We start from the raw sequence: 19,553 nt of genomic DNA, 5'->3' as shown, positions 1-19,553 counted from the left end.
CCCTCCCTTTCTCTTCCTGCCTCTCATTTCTGACTGCCATGGGTTGTGTGACTTTCTTCTGCTACATCATAAGTTTAGAGCAATGGAGTTGGCCAACCATAGACTGAAGTTTTGAAACTGTGATCCCAAAATAATTTTTTCTACTCTAAATTATTCTTGAGAGTTATTTTGCTCACAGCAATACACAGCTGACTAATACAATTACCTAGAACAAATATAGAACAAATATAGAACAATACATGGGAAACTCAGTAATTAATTGATAGGACTTGCTTCCAAGAAACACTGCATATATTTTTTTATGGATCATGACCATATATCTTTATATATAACAAATTCTTGTAGTGCATACATTCTTTAAATGATTCTAAGAATATATATATATATATATATATATATATATATATATTAAAATTCACATTGCAAATACGAAGTAAAGAGATAAGGCTGCAGTTCTAAAAAGTATTGAATATTTTATCTTAATAAATATTTTATAAAGTTTTATAGGTACTAGTTTTCCTTCTGATATCTACCTGAATCATCAGTATTTTAAAATAAAAAGTGGTCATGAAAACAGAAATAATTCTCTTCTAGTAACTGATAAAATATAATACAGGAAAAACTTACTAGAGTCATAAAACCAACTGGACTCTAGAAAAGGAAGTATGTTTCAAGTTTACAATAAGAAATAGATAGTGTGTTGGTTTCTATGCCATAAACTATTCTTCATGGAATATTTTGTTAAGTTAGGAACAGCTAACTATTTACAATAGTTAAAACTAAGTTCCACTAAAAGATATATAATGAATTCTTACATCACTTGAAAACCTGCAGAATCAAATGAGCAGAAACAACTCCAAAAATGTTAAATGAAAAATATAAAGATATTGTGTACAAATATTTGTGGATCAAAGAGAAAAAGCAGACAGGACTTGATTTGAAATACTTCAAAGAAACTCAAGGTAAACCAAGCATTAAAGGGGACACTGAATTTAGAATCTGCAGTAACAGCTGAATGTGTTAATCTCTGGGGAGTTTGCCTTATTTGAATTTGTCACAACAATGCTATCCTTAGGATTTAGGACCCTCGAGAGAATTATTTTTCTGAAATTGGTTTTTGTATGAAGTCTACTTGCAAATATGCTTATGGCATTTAGCTTTCATTAACTGCATTTATAGAAGCTAAGAACAGAGAATTATTTTACACAAAGGGAAAAAAAGAGTGGGGGAGGAAAGAAATTTTTCTGAGAAGAGATTGATCAAACTGCCTTTTGCTATGACAATAGAGCATAAGTTCAATAAGTATAATATCAAAATTCTCAGGTATGTAAGCCCTTAAGAAAAAAAGGCCAACACACACACACACACACACACACACACACACACACACACACACCTCTGCTTATGATAGATTTGGAAAAATGTCCTTGCACATATACATATGCATATGCATACTACATTTTATTAATCACATTGCATTATATATTAGGATACATGTTTTACTTCAAAAAATATTAACTTTGCATACTGCATTTAAAGCTGGTTCAATAAAAGTATTGAATCAAGTAGGTTTTGACTTGCACATTTTGGGGGTTATTGTTAAATAGTATCATGTTAGTCAGCTCTTCATCACAGTCACAGAATACATGAGAAAAATAAACTTAAATGAAAGATGGCTTATTTGGGCTTATGGTTTCAGTTCACAGGTTCTTGGCCAAGATGCTTTTGACTTGTGGCATCTCAGTATCTTATGCAGTGGAAAAGTGGGGCATAGAAGGTCTGTCCACCTCTGGGTGACCAGAAAACCAAAGGAAAAAATTCCTGCTCTCACTATCCCTGTCATAGCCTTGCTCCCAATGATGGAGGTAACTTCCTTCCACTAGGCTCTGCCTCTTAAATGTTCTTCCAGTAATTTGGAATTGGCAATGAAATATGCATATCATTTTGGTACCTGTGAAAGCAGAAGTCTGGGATGAAGGAAAAAAAGTGGAGTATAAGAAACTATTTTAGTGATAGGGAATGTGATTTTTTTGAACAATAAAAAAGTGCTAAATCATGTCTTCATAATTGTTCAAATACATTTTAAAACTTATCAGTGATTTGATTTTCATAAGTGTAATCTCACCTAATCTCCTTGGGTAACCATTGCTTGTAAACTCAGCAGGAACCAGCCCCTGGGAGACAATTAGGTATACTTGTTGTAGACATGCTCTTATCATGGTATTGGTCCTTCCGAATCTTGCTCATATAACATATTTCTAGTTGACAATACTAAAGGACAACAACACTCTTAGAAGCATGCATTGCCTAGTTTGTTTTCTCTAGGAAAAAATATTCTGTTCCCTCAAAACTTATATCCAAATAAGGATTTATTTATATTGGTAGCAAGTGACTATCAACATATAATGATATCATCATATTTAATTTGTACCAGTTCTGAGATGTGCACATGTCTCACATCACACACAATAGAATAGCTGATATTATTTTACAGAGAGAGAAATCAAGTTCCCAGAAGATCAAATCATGTCTTCAGGAAGGATGGAAAAAGATTTGGAGAAATACAGCTAGATCCCCAAGTTCTCATTATTATAAGCCTTAGAACTAGATAGCCAATGAATTTGCTTTTATTTACAAAGAAATTTTACATTAGTTTAGTAATGCATTCAATTACGCAGTGTCACTGTAATGGAAAGGATGGTGATTTATTTCAGAGGCTAACCTGTTTTGCCTTAGGTAACTCCTCAGGGGTACAGACCACCCAGGTGAACACGGGATGCATCATGGACCTGAATTGCTATGCTTTCTTTTGCTAGTGGTTCAGGTTACTTGCTTTATCTCCAAGTGCTGAGGGAGCACACATTTAAAAAACCCTTCCCATTCTCTTTCTTTTCTTTTCTATCTTTGTGTGTGTGTGTGTGTGTGTGTGTGTGTGTGTGTGTGTGTGTGCAGGGTGGTGGTAACAGGGATTGAACTCAGAGGCACTCAACCACTGAGACACATCCCCTGCCCTATTTTGTATCTTGTTTAGAGACAGGAGTTGCTTAGTGCCTCACCTTTGCTGAGACTGGCTTTAACTTTGTGCTCCTCTTGCCTCAGCCTCCTGAGCCGCTGGGATTACAGGTGTGTGCCACAACACTTGGCTCCATTCATTCTCTCTATAATTTCTTCAGTTGCTTTTGGAGAATAGTTCTTTTGTCACACTAACTTGAAATTGTGTATGTATGTGTTTTACCTGTAATAATTTGTTATTTTAAATGCATAGTAAATAATCATCATATATTTCCTTGAAAAAATACTGTAACAGTCAATAGTCATTAGAAAATTAAAGAAATTAGTCCATTAAATAAGGTGACATAAACCATTCAATGAGTTATTAGAATGTGAATAATTTTAGTGTAAATTAACTAAAGAGTACACATGTCTAGTTGTAGGAAACCAAGCTTACTTAGAAGAAATAAAAGATTCTTTAAAACATAATATAAGCTTTTAAGACACAAATGGTAAATAGCTTTAGATAAAATAGCAAACATATTCAGACCGTTTTGCCATGGCTCCTAGAGACAGTAAATAAAATTAATGATGACCTGAACAAACATATACTACTTCAAGAGAGTAATATGAAGTATTTATGATGAAGCTAACTAGAAAGTACTTCAGGATAACTATGTTTAACACTCATTGATATAAATTAAGAAATTCCATGTCTACCCTCTGGCCTGGATATTGTTAATAAGAGCAGTCAGATGTTCTTATAAAATAATACAGTGCACCCATCTAAGTTCAAGGCCCTATGACTGAACAGGGAACTCACTGATGAACTCTAATGAAAGGAACATCTTATGTACTCAACAAAACAACATACAAAACTCTTGTTTTGCTATTTTCATTTTAGAGAAAACATCATTAACATCAATTCAAAAATGTAGGTTAGACAAAAGAAATAACACAGGAGGATTTTGTAGGAAAGAAGTGATGGATGTCACACATAAGGACTTGAGGACCCTTCATGGGAACAACAAGAGCAAAGGCAAAATGTGCATTTAGTGCTGCAGGGAATTCAGAAAATAGCTGGATTGAATTGAGAACCATGGCCCAATGAAGGATGCAGAAGATCCAGAGTCAGAAATATTTCTAAGGATGAGATGCCTACATTTATCAAGCACATTCTTTATTTGTATTCTAAAACCCTGCTATCTGTATGTTTCAATACATAACAAAACTGAGAATATGTGTTTTATATTCAAGATATCAAGTTCAGAACCCAAGCTCAGTGTTGGTGTAAACCACATTTTCCACCATTACAGCAAGCTGCTTCAAGGTCTCAACAAATTGAACAAAAGATCACATATAAAGCTCTGGGAACAGATGATGTTTTCTTTAAAGAAAAAAAAATCTTTCTCTGAGAGTATCTAAAGACAAAATACGTGGTCCACATAGAACAAGAGAATGGCAGAGTACTGGGAAGTCTGAACACTGACATGCAGATGTATAAAAAGATTCATAGTTAGAATACAATGTGTGACTGTTTAAGAAAAAAACAAACAACAACAACAACAACAAAAAAAAAAACAGGCCTGTCACCTTGGTGCATAACTGTAATCCCAGGTACTCAGGAGGCAGAGGCAGGAGGATGGCAATTTTGAAGCCATTCTGGACAATTTAGTGAGACCCTGTCTTAACTTAAAAGGAATGAAAATATAATTCATATAGTTCAATGGTAAAGCATCTCTGGGTTCAATCCTCAATACCAAAAAAAAAAAAGGAAAGTATGAGAAAATTAAAGGAAAATGAATAGATAACAAATATAATTTTAGGGGCTGGGGATGTGGCTCAAGCGATAGCGCGCTCGCCTGGCATGCATGCGGCCCGGGTTCGATCCTCAGAACCACATACAAACAAAGATGTTGTGTCTGTCGAAAACTAAAAAATAAATATTAAAATTCTCTCTCTCTCTCTCTCTCTCTCTCTCTCTCTCTCTCTCTCTCTCTCTCAAAAAAAAACCAAATATAATTTTAATAACACTTATTTTATATTTATACCTCTTTAGACACCTATTTTAAGCATCTTACTTATATCCAAATGAGAAATTTAAACAAAGAAGTGAAACATCTGTGTGTGTGTGTGTGTGTGTGTGTGTGTGTGTGTGTTACTCTCTAATACTCTCTTGAACCCAGGGTGTTTTTACAACTAAGCTATGTCCCTAGTTCTTTTTATTTTATTTCGATACGAGGTTTCAATGAACTTCCTGGGCTGACCTGAAACTTACAATCCTCCTTCCTTAGCCTCACCTTTCACTGTGTCCCACGTCCCAGCAAGAGTGCTAACTATTTAACCATTCTAACTTTATAATGTATTTAGTTTGTCATTAAACATCTAAAACAAACAATCAACTATCCAAACTGAGATACAACTTTAAATTTACTAAGAAAAAATTAAAAATAAGGAGAAATATAAGATAAAGAAATAAATAAATGAAAGAAATAAAATCTCAGTGTTCACATGAACCTTTTTAAACTTATGTTTGCCTATTTTGCCTATTTCCTTAGAAATAGGCAAACATAAGTTTAAAAAGGTTCATATAAACACTGAGATCTGTAAGAAAAAAGTTTAAAGCTTAATTGTTATTGTTAAGGAAGCAATTACACTATGAGTGTTGATGTATATGGCTCAAGTTTTCAGTAAAATATTTCTGCAAATAGATTCAATTGACTTTCATTTCATTAGCTGCCCAAAGACAAAAGCAACAACAACAACAACAATAAAATATTAGCAACTTAGAAGAGATAAGAATGAAGAGATTTTGATATATAATTATTACCTAAACAAAAGACTATTTCCTACATTGACCTGAATCATTATTTTTACATTTTATTTACCTAAGAATAAGATGTAATAGTTTTAGTATAGTTCTATACCATCAAATACTTTTTTACAAAATGTTTTGAGAATTAGGACAGGGTCAAAGTTAGCATTTCCATTAACTCAGAGGAAGTTATTTAGGTAAATTAAAAGAAACAATTTTAAGGGGAATCCTTAACTAATGAAGAGAATAAAAGTTTTTGAGGCATTTCTAAAAACTCATTTACAGAGAAGTAATAAAACTGTACTCTATCAGGTTAGCCTACACAGGTCAGGTTACTGTTTTATTTATTTTTTTTTATTTCTATTCAATTGTTAAACCAGTTTTCTTTGCAATAGTCATTGAATAATTGTATGAATTGTTTCATATATCATAAGTATCTAGTTTCTCATTTAAATCTCATCTATTACTGAGTATAGAAGATGGTACAAACATACTTTATAGTTATGTCTCTTGTTCATTGAAAAGTGTGTGTTTAAACAACTGCTGGGATTAGTTGCAAGTAAATATCAATCTATCCTTAGATTTTATGAAGACTCTTGGAAACTCAAAGTGTGTGATGGTTGTCTCTAGGAAGGTGTATCTCCTGAAAAGCCCTTCTATATTTAGAAACTATGCCGTGTCTTTTTGGAAATGTTCACAAATTATAGTTGTGGTTTCATTGTCAGTTATATCATGGCAGTTTTTTTTTTTTTTTTTTTTTTTTTTTTTTTTTTTTTTTTTTTTTTTTTTTGCTACTGGTCTCCCAATTATTATATTGGGTAAAATATCACAATAGAAAATGATAGCTCTTGTTCAACACTTATTCTTTCATTGGGCACAGGATTCAGTCAGTCATTTGAAGGCAGGGCATCAGAAAAATACTAGTCTGTATAAGTTTCAGCCATATTCCAGAAGTCAGGGGGCTTCCTCATAGGAGAGCATCCAGAGAAAAGGGGTACCAAATCTCACAAGGGGACAATCTAAAAACTGGATGACATAAAATGGTGAATGAGGGCTGGGGATGTGGCTCAAGTGGTAGTGCGCTCGCCTGGCATGCGTGCGGCCCGGGTTCCATCCTCAGCACCACATACAAAAACAAAGATGTTGTGTCCGCTGATAACTAAAATAAATAAATAAATAAATAAAGTTTAAAATTCTCTCTTTAAAAAAATTAAAATAAATAAAATAAAATGGTGAATGAGAGCCAAACACAGAAACCATTTATAATATAGAGCCTGAGAATCTGTGCTCATGGTTTATATTCGAGAGATTTGTGTGGAGCTTTGTAGTTCAGGTATTTTAAAGTTGAAGATAATGTAGAGCATAACTTGATGCTAGAACTAAGCATAAATTTGTGGGTATGGAAGGATATTTTATCTGGAAATTAAATAAAATAATGTGGACAGACAGAGGAAAGGGAAAACACACACACACACACAAACACACAGTGCAAGATGACACGTGTGATTCTGGGTTTAAGCAACACATTTTATCTTTTTAACAATACAGTTACACAGTCAGGAACATATTATTTTCCAAATTTTGTAGAAATGAAGAATATTGTGTATTAGAAAGAAAGATTCCACACCTAACTGTAAAAAGAATGAGTTATATTTTACATCACTCATTCTGTCCAGAAAATAAGTGTTCTTCAAACTATTTCATTGCATTTCAGTAATAGTTAATTTATGCAGTGCACTTATATGTCAGTGTCAGACTGAGCAAAGTAAATGAAATTTGCTTACTATGGTAACAAGATACAGGATGCGATAGACACATTATTATTTATTTAGAGGTTTTATTTGCTTTGTAGACTGAATTTAAGGCCTTGTGCATTCTAAGGAAGTACTATATTATGGAGTTAAGTCCCCAGCCTGACATATTATTTTATGCATACATTATACAAATCATTGAATATTTAATATGTTGTCAAAAAACTTAAAATGTATGTAATTAACTACACGAAGTTGTATTTCTGTTTGTATCAAATTTGTAAATTATGACATGTCTCCAAGTATTAAGTATAAGCAAAATGGTAAATTTTTATTTTGTCTGGGAATGTGAAGTTTTTTCTGGGATTTAGGAATTTGAGTATTAAAGCTAATAAATTCTTCTGCAAATCAGAAAAATAAATTGGTTTTCCTGAAGAACACATTTTAAAATGTCTTATTGCCTTCTAGTGGAAATATTTAGCTGTCATATAAACTGGAAGAATCGTTTCTGTCCATCAAATTAAGTGCAAAATATAAGTTCCAAGTTGTCCGTGGAGAGTAATATTCCAGGCATTTGGTAACAGAAAGATGAACAAAACTATTCTCTACTTTTACATAATTTAAAAGGCAGTGGGAAAGAAAGGAGATTAAATCACCTACAGGAAATATATACAAGCTATGTTATCTTATTTGGAATCTACTTATTAATTGAATATTACATTGCATGCAAGAAAGATGTTCACATTGCCAAGATGGGTAGAGACTCAAATAATGAAATATTTTAAAAATAAAATGCAGGTTAAGTGCAATATAAAGGAAGAAAAGAATTGTAAGAATTGATGGAGATTCCACTTAATGAATGGCCAGTGTGGAACTCTGCAGAGGCATTCCTTGGTAAAACAAATAAACAAATAAATTTTTTTTAAAAGTATGATCAAAATAAAAAAAACAATCATTTACTGTCTCTCAAAACTTTTCTAAAGGCTAACAGCACAAGAAGAACTATTTACTCAAGTAAGTCAACAAAAATTTGTGAGAATCAACAGACTTTGGCAGTGGACCCAAACCCACTACCTCCCCCCTTACTATGTCCTAGCTACCTTGGTAGAAATGCCCGCCCTGGGTAGGTGTGGTTGAAGAGACATGTCTTCACTCTCTTCAGTAGCCAATCAAGAGATTATGGTTTGCTAGGAAGGTCAGGCCGCCGATATTTCTCATCCCCTCCACCTCCAGCTTTCAGAAGCTAAAATCCTAGTGAGTGTGACTAAGAGACCAGTAGCATCTCTCCTCCACTCAGTACCACACACGGCTGAAGGTTCTACCCCAGTGAGACTAATAATGTGGGGCCCAAACACCCTGAACAATGAGAGGCAGAACAGGAAGTCCACAGGCTGCTGTCTTCCCCCAATGCCTAGAGCACTGGCTCAGAGAATTTGCCCAGGCTGAAACAGAGTCCTTGAGAACCCAGAGCTCTGAAGATCTTCTCCAATTACATGCTTTTATTAAGCCTTAATAGACATATTTCATAATTATTACCATGTTTTATTAGACTTGTGACATAGATACATAAAGGTTGGTGTAAATATGTTTATACCATATTTAATAAGAGCACATAGATATATAGGAGCAATATTTCTAGATAGTGCTGGAATTCAGTTAGGGAATTTGAATCTGATAAGGCGTATATGGTCAAACCTCAGAATAGGTATAAGAAAAAATAAATCAATGAAAAAAAGTATAAGGATTTATATCATAATGCAAAATATTCACTTAATGAAAAAGAAAACAGTAGAGAAGGAATAGAGGAAAAAAGAAACAAAACTTATGGAAAAAAAATAAACTGGCAAATGCAGATTCAATATTAATTCAAAGACCTTATATGTAAAAGGAATAAACAATCTAATCAAAAGGCAGAAAATAAAAAACTCCATAAAATCTGATGAAACATGATTTGCATGATTATAAATTTCTGATGGCAAAGTTAGCCAATTTGAGTCCTTGGTTCTGTGCAAATGGCCATGCATTTTTTTTCAACATTTTGTAGCAAGTAACTACACTAGGCAACCTTACTTCTTTGGGCCTCACAAATATCTCAACCCTTTTGTGTATAGATAACACACTTATATCATTTTGCAGCATATCCCTTCTATCCCTCAGTGAATCTGATACTGTGGGACTTCAAAGATCATAGATATGGGAAGGGCTCAGGGATATTGATCTTGGAGAGCCGAGAAAGTTTCTGCCTATCAGACTGGGCCTGCCACGGAGTATGGGGCAATATGAAAGTGGGTGAAGTGAAGTCAGTCTGTAAACACAGATTAATTGACCCTGAGAAAACATTTAGTAAGTGACCTTTCTTAGTAAGGGGGTCTTCTTCTGCCTCTTAGCATAGGATTTCAATAAAGGTCAGCTTTTTCATTGCTGTGACTTAAAGATCTGACAAAAACAATTTTACAGGAGGAAACGATTATTTGAGGGCTCATAGTTGCAGGGGTCCTGTCCTGTTCTATTCCTTAAGCCTCGAGGCTAGGGAGAACATTATGGTGAAAGAGTGTGACAGAGGGAAGCAGCTCACATGATGACCAAAAAGAAGAGAGAGAGAATCCATTTACCAAATACAAAATGCATTCCCCAAAGACATCCCGTGCCCTCCATACACACCCTACCTGCCTTTAGTTACCACTTAGCTAATTCCACCAGGGGATTAACTCACTGATTGGGTTCAGACTCTCATAACCTCATCATTTCTTCTCTAAACCTTCTTGCATTGTCTCACACATAATATTTTGGGCGATACCTAATATCTAAACCATAAAAAGGTTAAAGCCACTAATTTTGACTTGTAGTTTCCCATAGGCTGGGCATCAGAATGGCCTAAAATTATAGGGAACTCACCTCTGTTTATTTTGACTTTACTCTGAGATTAAGTGTGTAAGTATTTATTTCTGGACTAACCAAATTGTTAACATTAACCTTAACAATATGGGAAAAATTAGTTGTCTTTAATTTTTGGAGAAACATGTTAGTATTTAGGATCCAGGGGATATGAAACCTGTAAGGTGCTCTCAAATATGTCTGTTAAAACATTATACATGTGTGTACATGAAGTTAAAAATGAATGTGGAAAATATTAACAAGTAATATATTGGAAATGTATTCTAAAATGTTCTTAGAAATGTATGATAAATTTAAATTTAAAAGTAATACAAAGTAGTGGTTCTTGTCTGTCACGTTGGAGAGTACCTAATGTAAATGATGCACCAAGGTCTACCTACACAAGAACAAATAACTTTTAAACAGGAGGCAAGAGAATGTCTTTTATCATTAAAAACTCCTCAGGGACAGAATTATTTTATTCCTTGACCGCATCACAATTTTTACCCATAAAAATGAAATTTCCAGAAAATTAAACATGTTAACAATATATACATATAGATTTAATACATTTAAAATATTTTCTTAAAACTACCACATTCTTGCACAACATTCATGATACCTAAAATGAATGAATTTTACAGATGAAGTGGGTAAATTTTTTAGCATGTAAATTGTATCTCAATAAAGTTTATGGAAGGTGAAGTACATTTTAGCAAAGTGGGAACTTACCGGAGCAGTTCCAAAATTGCCCACAGTGTGTACTATTTCCTGAAGAAACCCCTTATAAATGTTTACAGTTGTAATATAAACATATTTGCTTTATGTATCTGAAATCTGTGTTTACATATGTTCTCTTCTTCAATCCTACCTATTCCCTCAAAACATAACAAGTAATTCTGTCACCCCTGCACATGCCCATCTCTATCAATTTAAAGTCAGCTAATGTATGTTGTGTCTTCTTTGGGCTGCAAGTGTCCCTGGTTGTCCTCATCACTCCTCAAAGCTTGTTGAATCAAGTCTCTTTACAACCCTGCTTACTCTCTGTCTTTTGGCAAGATTCTGGAGATCCAAAAATGCTCACAGTCTCATCCTCTTCAAATACATCCAACAAGTTACTTTTCTAGGGATTAAATGTAAGCCCCAGTGAACTTGCTCAGCAGTGTTGATCTCCCTTAGTATGTGGCCTACCTCCTTAATAGTATGTGTAAGACCTTCTTTGACCTAAATCACTCATCTTCTCATTGTTGTTCCTCTCAAGTATTTTCTGTAGCAATTACTAACAATGTATAATTCTCCACAATACTTTCACAGGTCTGCTAGTGTGATTGCATTGCTCTCTAAAATACCATCTTTTCCCCTTCACTTTGGATATTTCAGTCTTTTTTTCAGGATCATTTCTCCATATCCTTCTAGTGCCACCAAACATCATGCACAGGATGTCTTGCCTGAACCATTTGATTTTACACTTGTTGCCTTTTTTTTTTTTTTGGCTCTCCTATGGTCTTCCCTATCCCTCTATAAGTCATTAAGATCATGTGTTGATATGTGTAACCCCAACTCTTGTTTATTTTACTTCATTTTCATGTTTCAACTCTAGCAAGGTGTCTACTGCATGGTGTACACTCAGCAAATATAATGAATTGCATGATTGCGCATAGTATGCATTGATAATTCTTTTCAAAATGCTAGATGATAAACACATTCAGTCGCAATTTTCTTCTTCAATTAGGCATATATTTAGTTGAATAGAAGTGCTTAAAATGACTATTGTGAGACAATGCTTTCTTGTTCAAAAAAGAACATGCTACAGAGAGAATTAGACTTATTATATATACCTCATGCTTCCTGACTTTTAAATGTAACTTAACTTCATTTATATTTTTGAGAGCATTCCTATAAGACAAGCTATTACATTGAAATCACATGGCTTCAATGCATTCTCACACCTCAAATCAACGGCCGTGATATAAAAAGATTAATAGCATGGTTTATACCCTGTTCCATTACATTCAGTAACTTCAGGTGGGAAAATCAATTACTAACAAATATTGACAAGTTAAGTTCATAAATCTCATTTGTAAAGGCAAACAAGTTTTGATCTCTGACTGCAGTGACATGAGAACTACAAACTTATCAGAATAATAACAAGCTTGCCAGAATAATAACCTGCTCTTTGAAGATAGACTTCCCTTAACTGACTTTTCATGATGAACACAGGATCACTTTTTGTGGCATGGGTATTTCAATGGGTCAGCTGCAATAATGACACCTGCTCTCAGCCACTGTTATGAATCTATCTTTTGTTCCCCTGCCAGAAACATAATGTTGGTAAATGTTCTGTGCGTCACACCATATGATTACCAGAGCTCTTCCTTATAATATCCCTTGTCAATTTGGTAATAATACAGAGTGATGATCATATGGGGATCATTATTGACTTGTTCAAATATCAGCATAAAACATTGAATCTATGTAAATTGGACAAATTCTTTCTTGTTTCTTTTTTTTTTAAGAGAGAGTGAGAGAGGAGAGAGAGAGAGAGAGAATTTTTAATATTTATTTTTTAGTTCTCGGCGGACACAACATCTTTGTTGGTATGTGGTGCTGAGGATTGAACCTGGGCCGCACGCATGCCAGGCGAGCGCGCTACCGCTTGAGCCACATCCCCAGCCCTCTTTCTTGTTTCTATGGTTTCATTTCTATAATTTCATAAGTAAAGTGGGGAGATTGATAATATATTTTAGAGCTACTGTATGAATTAATGATAATATTTATCAACACCGAGAGAAATATGGCAAGCTTTAAAAATGCTAACTCTTGTTATTATAATTGATAACATATCAGTTCATGTGTTCACCATTTCCTAACAACTTAAGTGAATGCAATTTCTGTTTTGTTATTCATTTTCTTGGATGTTCTACTCCTATTGCTTCACATAAGTCAGCAACATTTATCACCAAATATGTCAGATAATAAAAACGATAAAAAAGACATCATTAGCCAAGGTCACCACTTCTTTTTGAAAGTTGTCCTGACATATAGTATAATAAAACAGCAATGGCTCTTTTATGTTTGTATAAAGAAAAATATTTTTGTACAATCACCAAATTGTCAAAGTTTTTCCTTCATTTTCCATAATGTGATTTTTCCCCTGTCTGTGTTAACATCAAGATTCTACCTCAGTTCTGGCATAGATTTTTGTTGTTGTTTGCAGAAGTCTCCCTCATCCAAAGCCCTTTCACAGCCACTGTTAAGGATTTTTTTTACTGCTCAAAAAAGTTTAATATTCAGCAGGTTAAGGAAACCCATGGTCAGCTTTAGAATTTCAGTCTCTGCTGAGCTTTCAAGGTGTCAAGACCCTAAAATAATATGAACAGCAGGGGTACTAAATCTTTCATTATTTCCAGTTTCCCCTTGAGCATACTGACTTTGCAATAAAGAAGCTGTCATTTACACTCTTCTTTATTGCAAGGTGGGTAATAGCTACAGGGAGAAAAATAAGGAACTGTGTCAAGTTAGCCTAACTGCCATTATGATTAATGTGTAATCATTGCACATTTGCATTTACTCTTTTCACATGCAGGTACTTCATAGATTGGAAGAGTGATGGGGACAGCTACTTTACAATAGATGGAACAGAAGGAACCATCGCCACTAATGAATTACTAGACAGAGAAAGCACTGCACAGTATAATTTCTCCATAATTGCGAGTAAAGTTAGTAAGTATGGCATGGACAGAATCAATGTTATACCGCAGTTCTTTGGATTTAACACTTTTAAATGAGTCCCTGCTGAGATGTTTTTCATTTTTGCAATGACAGCTGAGTGGTCTCCCGGGGAAACTCAGAAACCTGTTCCTTTTCCTCCTAGCATAAGTCCAGAGATATTGTGACAGCTGCCAATGAGCCCTGTTTGCAGGATTGCATGAATACCTAGAAAAGCATTTCATTGTGAGGTCTCTTCGTTTTCACTCTGTACTCTCAAAAAGTCACCAGAGTGACAGCTTTTCTGCCAGGCATGATCCTTGTATCTATATCACTAAGAGTTTCATAGGCTGGTCAAAAGAAATAATAATCAAATAAAATTACTCTAAAATATTTTTTGAAATCAAGAATAGCATTTAAAAAATAATCTCCCTGTCTCTTTCCTGTAACTAGAATATATTTTTAATGAATGTAACTGTGGAATACACTTTTAAGTGCAATTCTGCAAAGAGCTGCAGAGAATCCCTAGAATTGTTTGTAATTGTTCCTTGTGTTCATTTCTGCTTGGTCCAAAATAGAATCCTGTCAACTGAGCTTAATTGTAGTTCTTATGGTTTAACAGTATAATAGAGAATGTGATAAAAATTTTTAAGTAATCAATTAAAGTAGAAATGTGACATTTGACTCTTTTTACTTGGTTGTTTTCAACAGAAATGCATTTCCCTAGTTCTTCTCTTATGATTTCCTAAAAGTTTTGGAAAATCCCTTCTAAGTATCTTTCATTTCGTTTTCTCATTTGTTTTATGAATCTGGTGCAAATTTATAACACTTTTGCAGCTAATTTCACCTTTCAGATCAGAGAGAAGCTATGAATATTTCTGTGGAGGGGTTTTGATCAGTCTCAACTCAGTGAGGGCATAAATGTGGAACAATTTTGTTTATCTTTAACAACTGTGGCTCAACATGAACAGTCAGATACCTTACCCCATGCCTTTAGAATATCTTTAGCCAATTTCACGACTTTCAGGTAACTCTTGATTGCTAAATAACTACTGCCTTGTTTGTTTCAACACTTAACTCTTAAATTTCAACCTGTCATGTGGAAAGTCTGGCTATTCTGAGGCTACCATAAAAGAGAGATCGCCTGTTGATGCTCAGATCACAACTGCAGCTCAGTTCAGCCTTCCAACACTATGTGTCTGTTGATGGTTATGTCAGTCTTGAAACTCCTCATCCAAGTCTACTTTCTAGATGAATTCCACTTGCTAGATGAATACCACAGTGTACTCCCCATTGCCTTGTGAAACTAATATTAACTCATGGAATTGTGAGAAACATGAAAATGTTGTTATTTTTTACATTCCATGTCAAGGTTGTTTTTTGGTAAAATGGAAATAAATGACTGAAGATTACAAAGAAACCATAATTTGTATATTTGAGAATGTGGGGATAAGGATATAGATATTCAGGTCTCTTGGGATGGGAGTGAAGGAAATAAAAATGCATGAATTCCTCTTATCTGTCCCCCCACTTTTAGCGTTGAGTTGCACTGATAGTAAAGGTAAATGTCCGAAGGCCAATTGTTTTCTTGTGTGATTTGATCCTTTGATGTTGGGGGCTTTTGGAGACATTTGCATAGAAATCAGATACCACCACACAATGGTAAACCTTAGACTTTCTTAATTTCCTTTTGATTGTCAAGCAGCCTTCTTGAGTGAGTTAAAAGTATAATTTCTCCATGCCAGTCCCTATCTGCTATGTCCACTGTACCCTAAGAAAACTCAAAAAATCTTGCCAAGATAAATTACAGGCAGTTCTACCACAATGTCTTTTCCTTGTCATTTTTGTTCAGATTGGACCTTCTTGCTCAGCTAGACTCAGACACAAGAGTGTGAAGTGAACTACTTGAGCAAATGTGCTATTGTAGAGTTGAATGCCAGTCACCTTGTCTTGGTGGACCCTCCACCTGCATTCTCTGTACACTGTTTGCTGTAGTCTCGCTTGCAGTGGACATCTTTCTTCCCTTCTGTTCTGTATCTGCTGTAGTTGCATATGTTAATTCTTCCCTCTTGATAACTTTCAATGATTAATTCCTATAGAATATTGAGGACAATTAATTTATGAAAATTAGTTTCCTAAACTATTTAATACAAAACCATTGTGAATCTTGCTAAAATCACTTGGAAGTAGGAGTAACAGACCCCTGCCTTACCTCAAGCTAAATGTTTGTGGATAATCCATTGGTAATCTTTACCATACTATAAAAGTTTTCTTTCTCCCAGTAGCTACAAAACCATGGTAATGGTGTGAGAATAGACATAAAAATAATGTCCAGGGCCTCCTTTTAGAGCCTTGAGCTTCAACTACTTGAAACAGGGAAGAAAGTATAAACCTTTGTGTGAAAATAAAAGTTTTCAGTCACTGAAAAATTAGATTTCCTAAATTTATAGAACCATATTTGGTTACTTATCTCTATAATTAGTGCACATGCTCTCCCAAATTGTAAGCTGTAGATTTTAGCAAAATGCGACTTAGGAAATCCTAGTTTATGGATAGCAAGTAGTTTCTTAGCCCTCATAGTCAGCATTGGAACTTAGGTATATAAGATACATCTGTACATATGCATCTCATGTGTCCAAGAAATCAATTTCCTCAATAAACCTGCAGGGTATTACTATCTACAGTGTAGGAGCAAAGGAATTCAAATTGTTTATAGCACTGTGTCACACAGCTAATGATGACAAACCTAAGATTGGAGCCCTGGACTCTTTTACCAAAGTACATTTTGTGGATTGGGTGCCAACAGTTCTATAGCCATGCTTATTTGTGAGAGTTATGTGGGTTATATATACTCCTCTCTCTCTCTCTCTCTCTCTCTCTCTCTCTCTCTCTCTCTCTCTCTCACACACACACACACACACACACACACACAATATGAGAGTGATGCCAAATTAATATTCCTAAAACAGACTGACCATCAATTCCATTTTGAGGAATTCAGTATCTCTTTAAAGACGATTGAATGGATATCAGATCCATCAAAGAAGTCTTCTAGGACAAAATAAAGATGCCAAAATATCATCACATGATAATTAGAGATTCCATAATAAAAGCTAATTTTGAGTCTTTATTTTTTGCCAATGAACTTTTAAAGTAAACGTTATTCATATTCCAATTCCTTAAGCTGAGCTCATTGATCAAGCTAGCCCACTGATCAGATATTATTATCATAGTGAATGAATGAGAAATAAATACCCATTACTTGCTCTTGCATGAAGAATGAAATTTTTTTAAGTAGACCAAACTGCAGGTTGAACTAGTATATGTTTTTATCTGACTCTTCTATTAAAAACTCTCAGGTTAAGTGAAATAGTACAATAATACAACAACTTTAAATTAATTAAAAATCAATCTTTTATCAGTGTTGCTATAGTCAGAGGTCCAAATAATTTTATTAAGCTCCTAATAATTCTCTTTGATTTACTAATTTGTTCTTTTTATAATATTAACCTCAAGAATTTTAAAAGAGAGGGAAGCTTCAAAATTTCACCTCATTCAAATTATCAGAAAATTTCAACAGGCCAATGTATCTAAATATTTTGGTGTTAATGTAACAAATGCCATTAGTTAAAGAGGGCAAGTGACCATGACACTGAAGTCCTATAATTTATTTCATATTTATAATATATACCAATTACATAGGAGACAATTTTCTTCTTATTGATATTCAAATAATAACATGGATTGGTTTCATTTATTATGAAATAATTAAAAAAAATCAATGAACTCTTTTCCTAAATGCTATTTTTGTGAAATTTTATATATATGTGTAAGTTCATGAGTTGAAATTTAATTGTTTGGTAATCAATTTTTAAGGTTTCTTCATGAAGATATTTTTATGTTACAACTTGTTTTACTTAATATAGAACATGTGATATGATTTTCATATGTACAGAAAAATCAAGTTATAAGATTTTTTACTATAATTCAAGCTCAACATGAATTATGCATTTATTTTTATTCAGTATATTAAGAACCATTTGTGCAAAGCATCATTTGTTGTAGGTTGTGAGAAAACTATAAATAGTGTCAATTCTTAAGGACATTGCAGTGAAAGTATAGATAGAAATTAACCAAATTAATGAATTATAATAAGTTATAATTGTTAAAATTGTGTTTAATTCCATAAAATTCATATATAAGTAAACACTAGAAAGAAGTTGCAAAGGGTTGACTGACCACTATGTGGTTTTAAAGTGATGAAGGATTTAAGTAAAAATAAACGACCTTTTGGCAGAATATTCTTTTTTAAAAAACATTTTTTAGATGTAGATGGACACAGTACCTTTATTTTATTTATTTATTTTTATGTGGTGCTGAGGATTGAACCCAGTGCCTCATATGTCCTCTGCCACTGAGCTACAGCCCCAGCCCCTGGCAGAATATTCTGAAATGATTCTCTGTAGGCCAAAAAACTAGCTATGAAATTATATTCTCAGACAAGGTGAAGTAATAATAAAATAGTTAAACTATTCTAATACTTGTGTACCCATTAACTCATATGGTCCCCTTTGATAATACTGCAAGGTGAGTATTACTATCCATGGTGTAGGAGTGAAGAAATCAATGCCTTGAGACATTTCTTCGTAGCCTAGCACCACACAGCTAAAGAGGACAAACCTGGGATTGGACCCTTTGACTCTCCAAAATACATTCTGGGATGCGTATCCACTAACTTCTGCTTCCTTCTTTTATTTTAAATGAGTAATAACAATAGTCATGGTAATTTTCAAATGCATTTTGAATAAAAAATACAGTACAGATATTCTGTAAATGGGCTGGCTATGCCACAAAAACAGACCAGTATCACTTTTTCCAAATATAGATGGAGATGATACTGGGAATCATATTTATACATTAAGAGAGGAAGATGACAACATTTGAAATGTGTTCTCAAGCGCAGCATCGCTGTTTGTCAGCAGGTTCTCAGTCTTTGCAGAGGAAGCCTATGAGAAAGTAGAAAAGATAACTTCTCCTTAAAGGTGTGGTGTCAGTTACCTATGGGATATTAGGTAATTATGCTATGTTACCAATTGCATCAGAATTCGGTCACATAGAACATCAACATTTATTATCTCATTTATTCATTCATGGGTGAACTGACTCCTCTAAATGTTCTCTCATTAGACTTTAATTAAGTTCACTCCATAGGTGATATTAAGATTCAGTTTCTTGTAGGATGCTGGACTTGAGACTTAGAATCTCACAGGCTGTTGGTCCCAGGCAGGATGTTCTCAGTTTCCTATCATGAGAGCTTCTAGGGCAGTTTACAACTCTCAGTCAGTGTGATCAAAATAAACACAGGAGACAGAGAATGTGTGAAAGTTCAAAATTAACCCTTTTTGTAATTTTTT

At 34.1% G+C, this 19,553-nt stretch overlaps 1 protein-coding gene across 2 annotated transcripts in view; it reads left to right on the top strand.

Moving 5' to 3' along the window:
* CDH12 (cadherin 12) overlaps positions 1 to 19,553 on the top strand; it is a gene marked incomplete at both ends in the record, with an annotated part of 300,498 nt that overhangs the window by 249,992 nt on the left and 30,953 nt on the right. For both annotated transcript variants that reach the window (XM_081301963.1, XM_081301962.1), the window contains one exon: positions 14,018 to 14,154. In XM_081301963.1, the coding sequence (XP_081158089.1) occupies positions 14,018 to 14,154 (137 nt within the window). The remainder of the gene's footprint in view (positions 1 to 14,017; positions 14,155 to 19,553) is intronic.

The sequence above is a fragment of the Spermophilus citellus genome (genome assembly GCF_964194105.1).
Source record: "Spermophilus citellus genome assembly, chromosome: 1".
Lineage (NCBI taxonomy): Eukaryota > Metazoa > Chordata > Mammalia > Rodentia > Sciuridae > Spermophilus > Spermophilus citellus.
The sequence above is the reverse complement of the archived record's forward strand: the minus strand, read 5'-3'. Positions and strand labels throughout refer to the sequence as shown.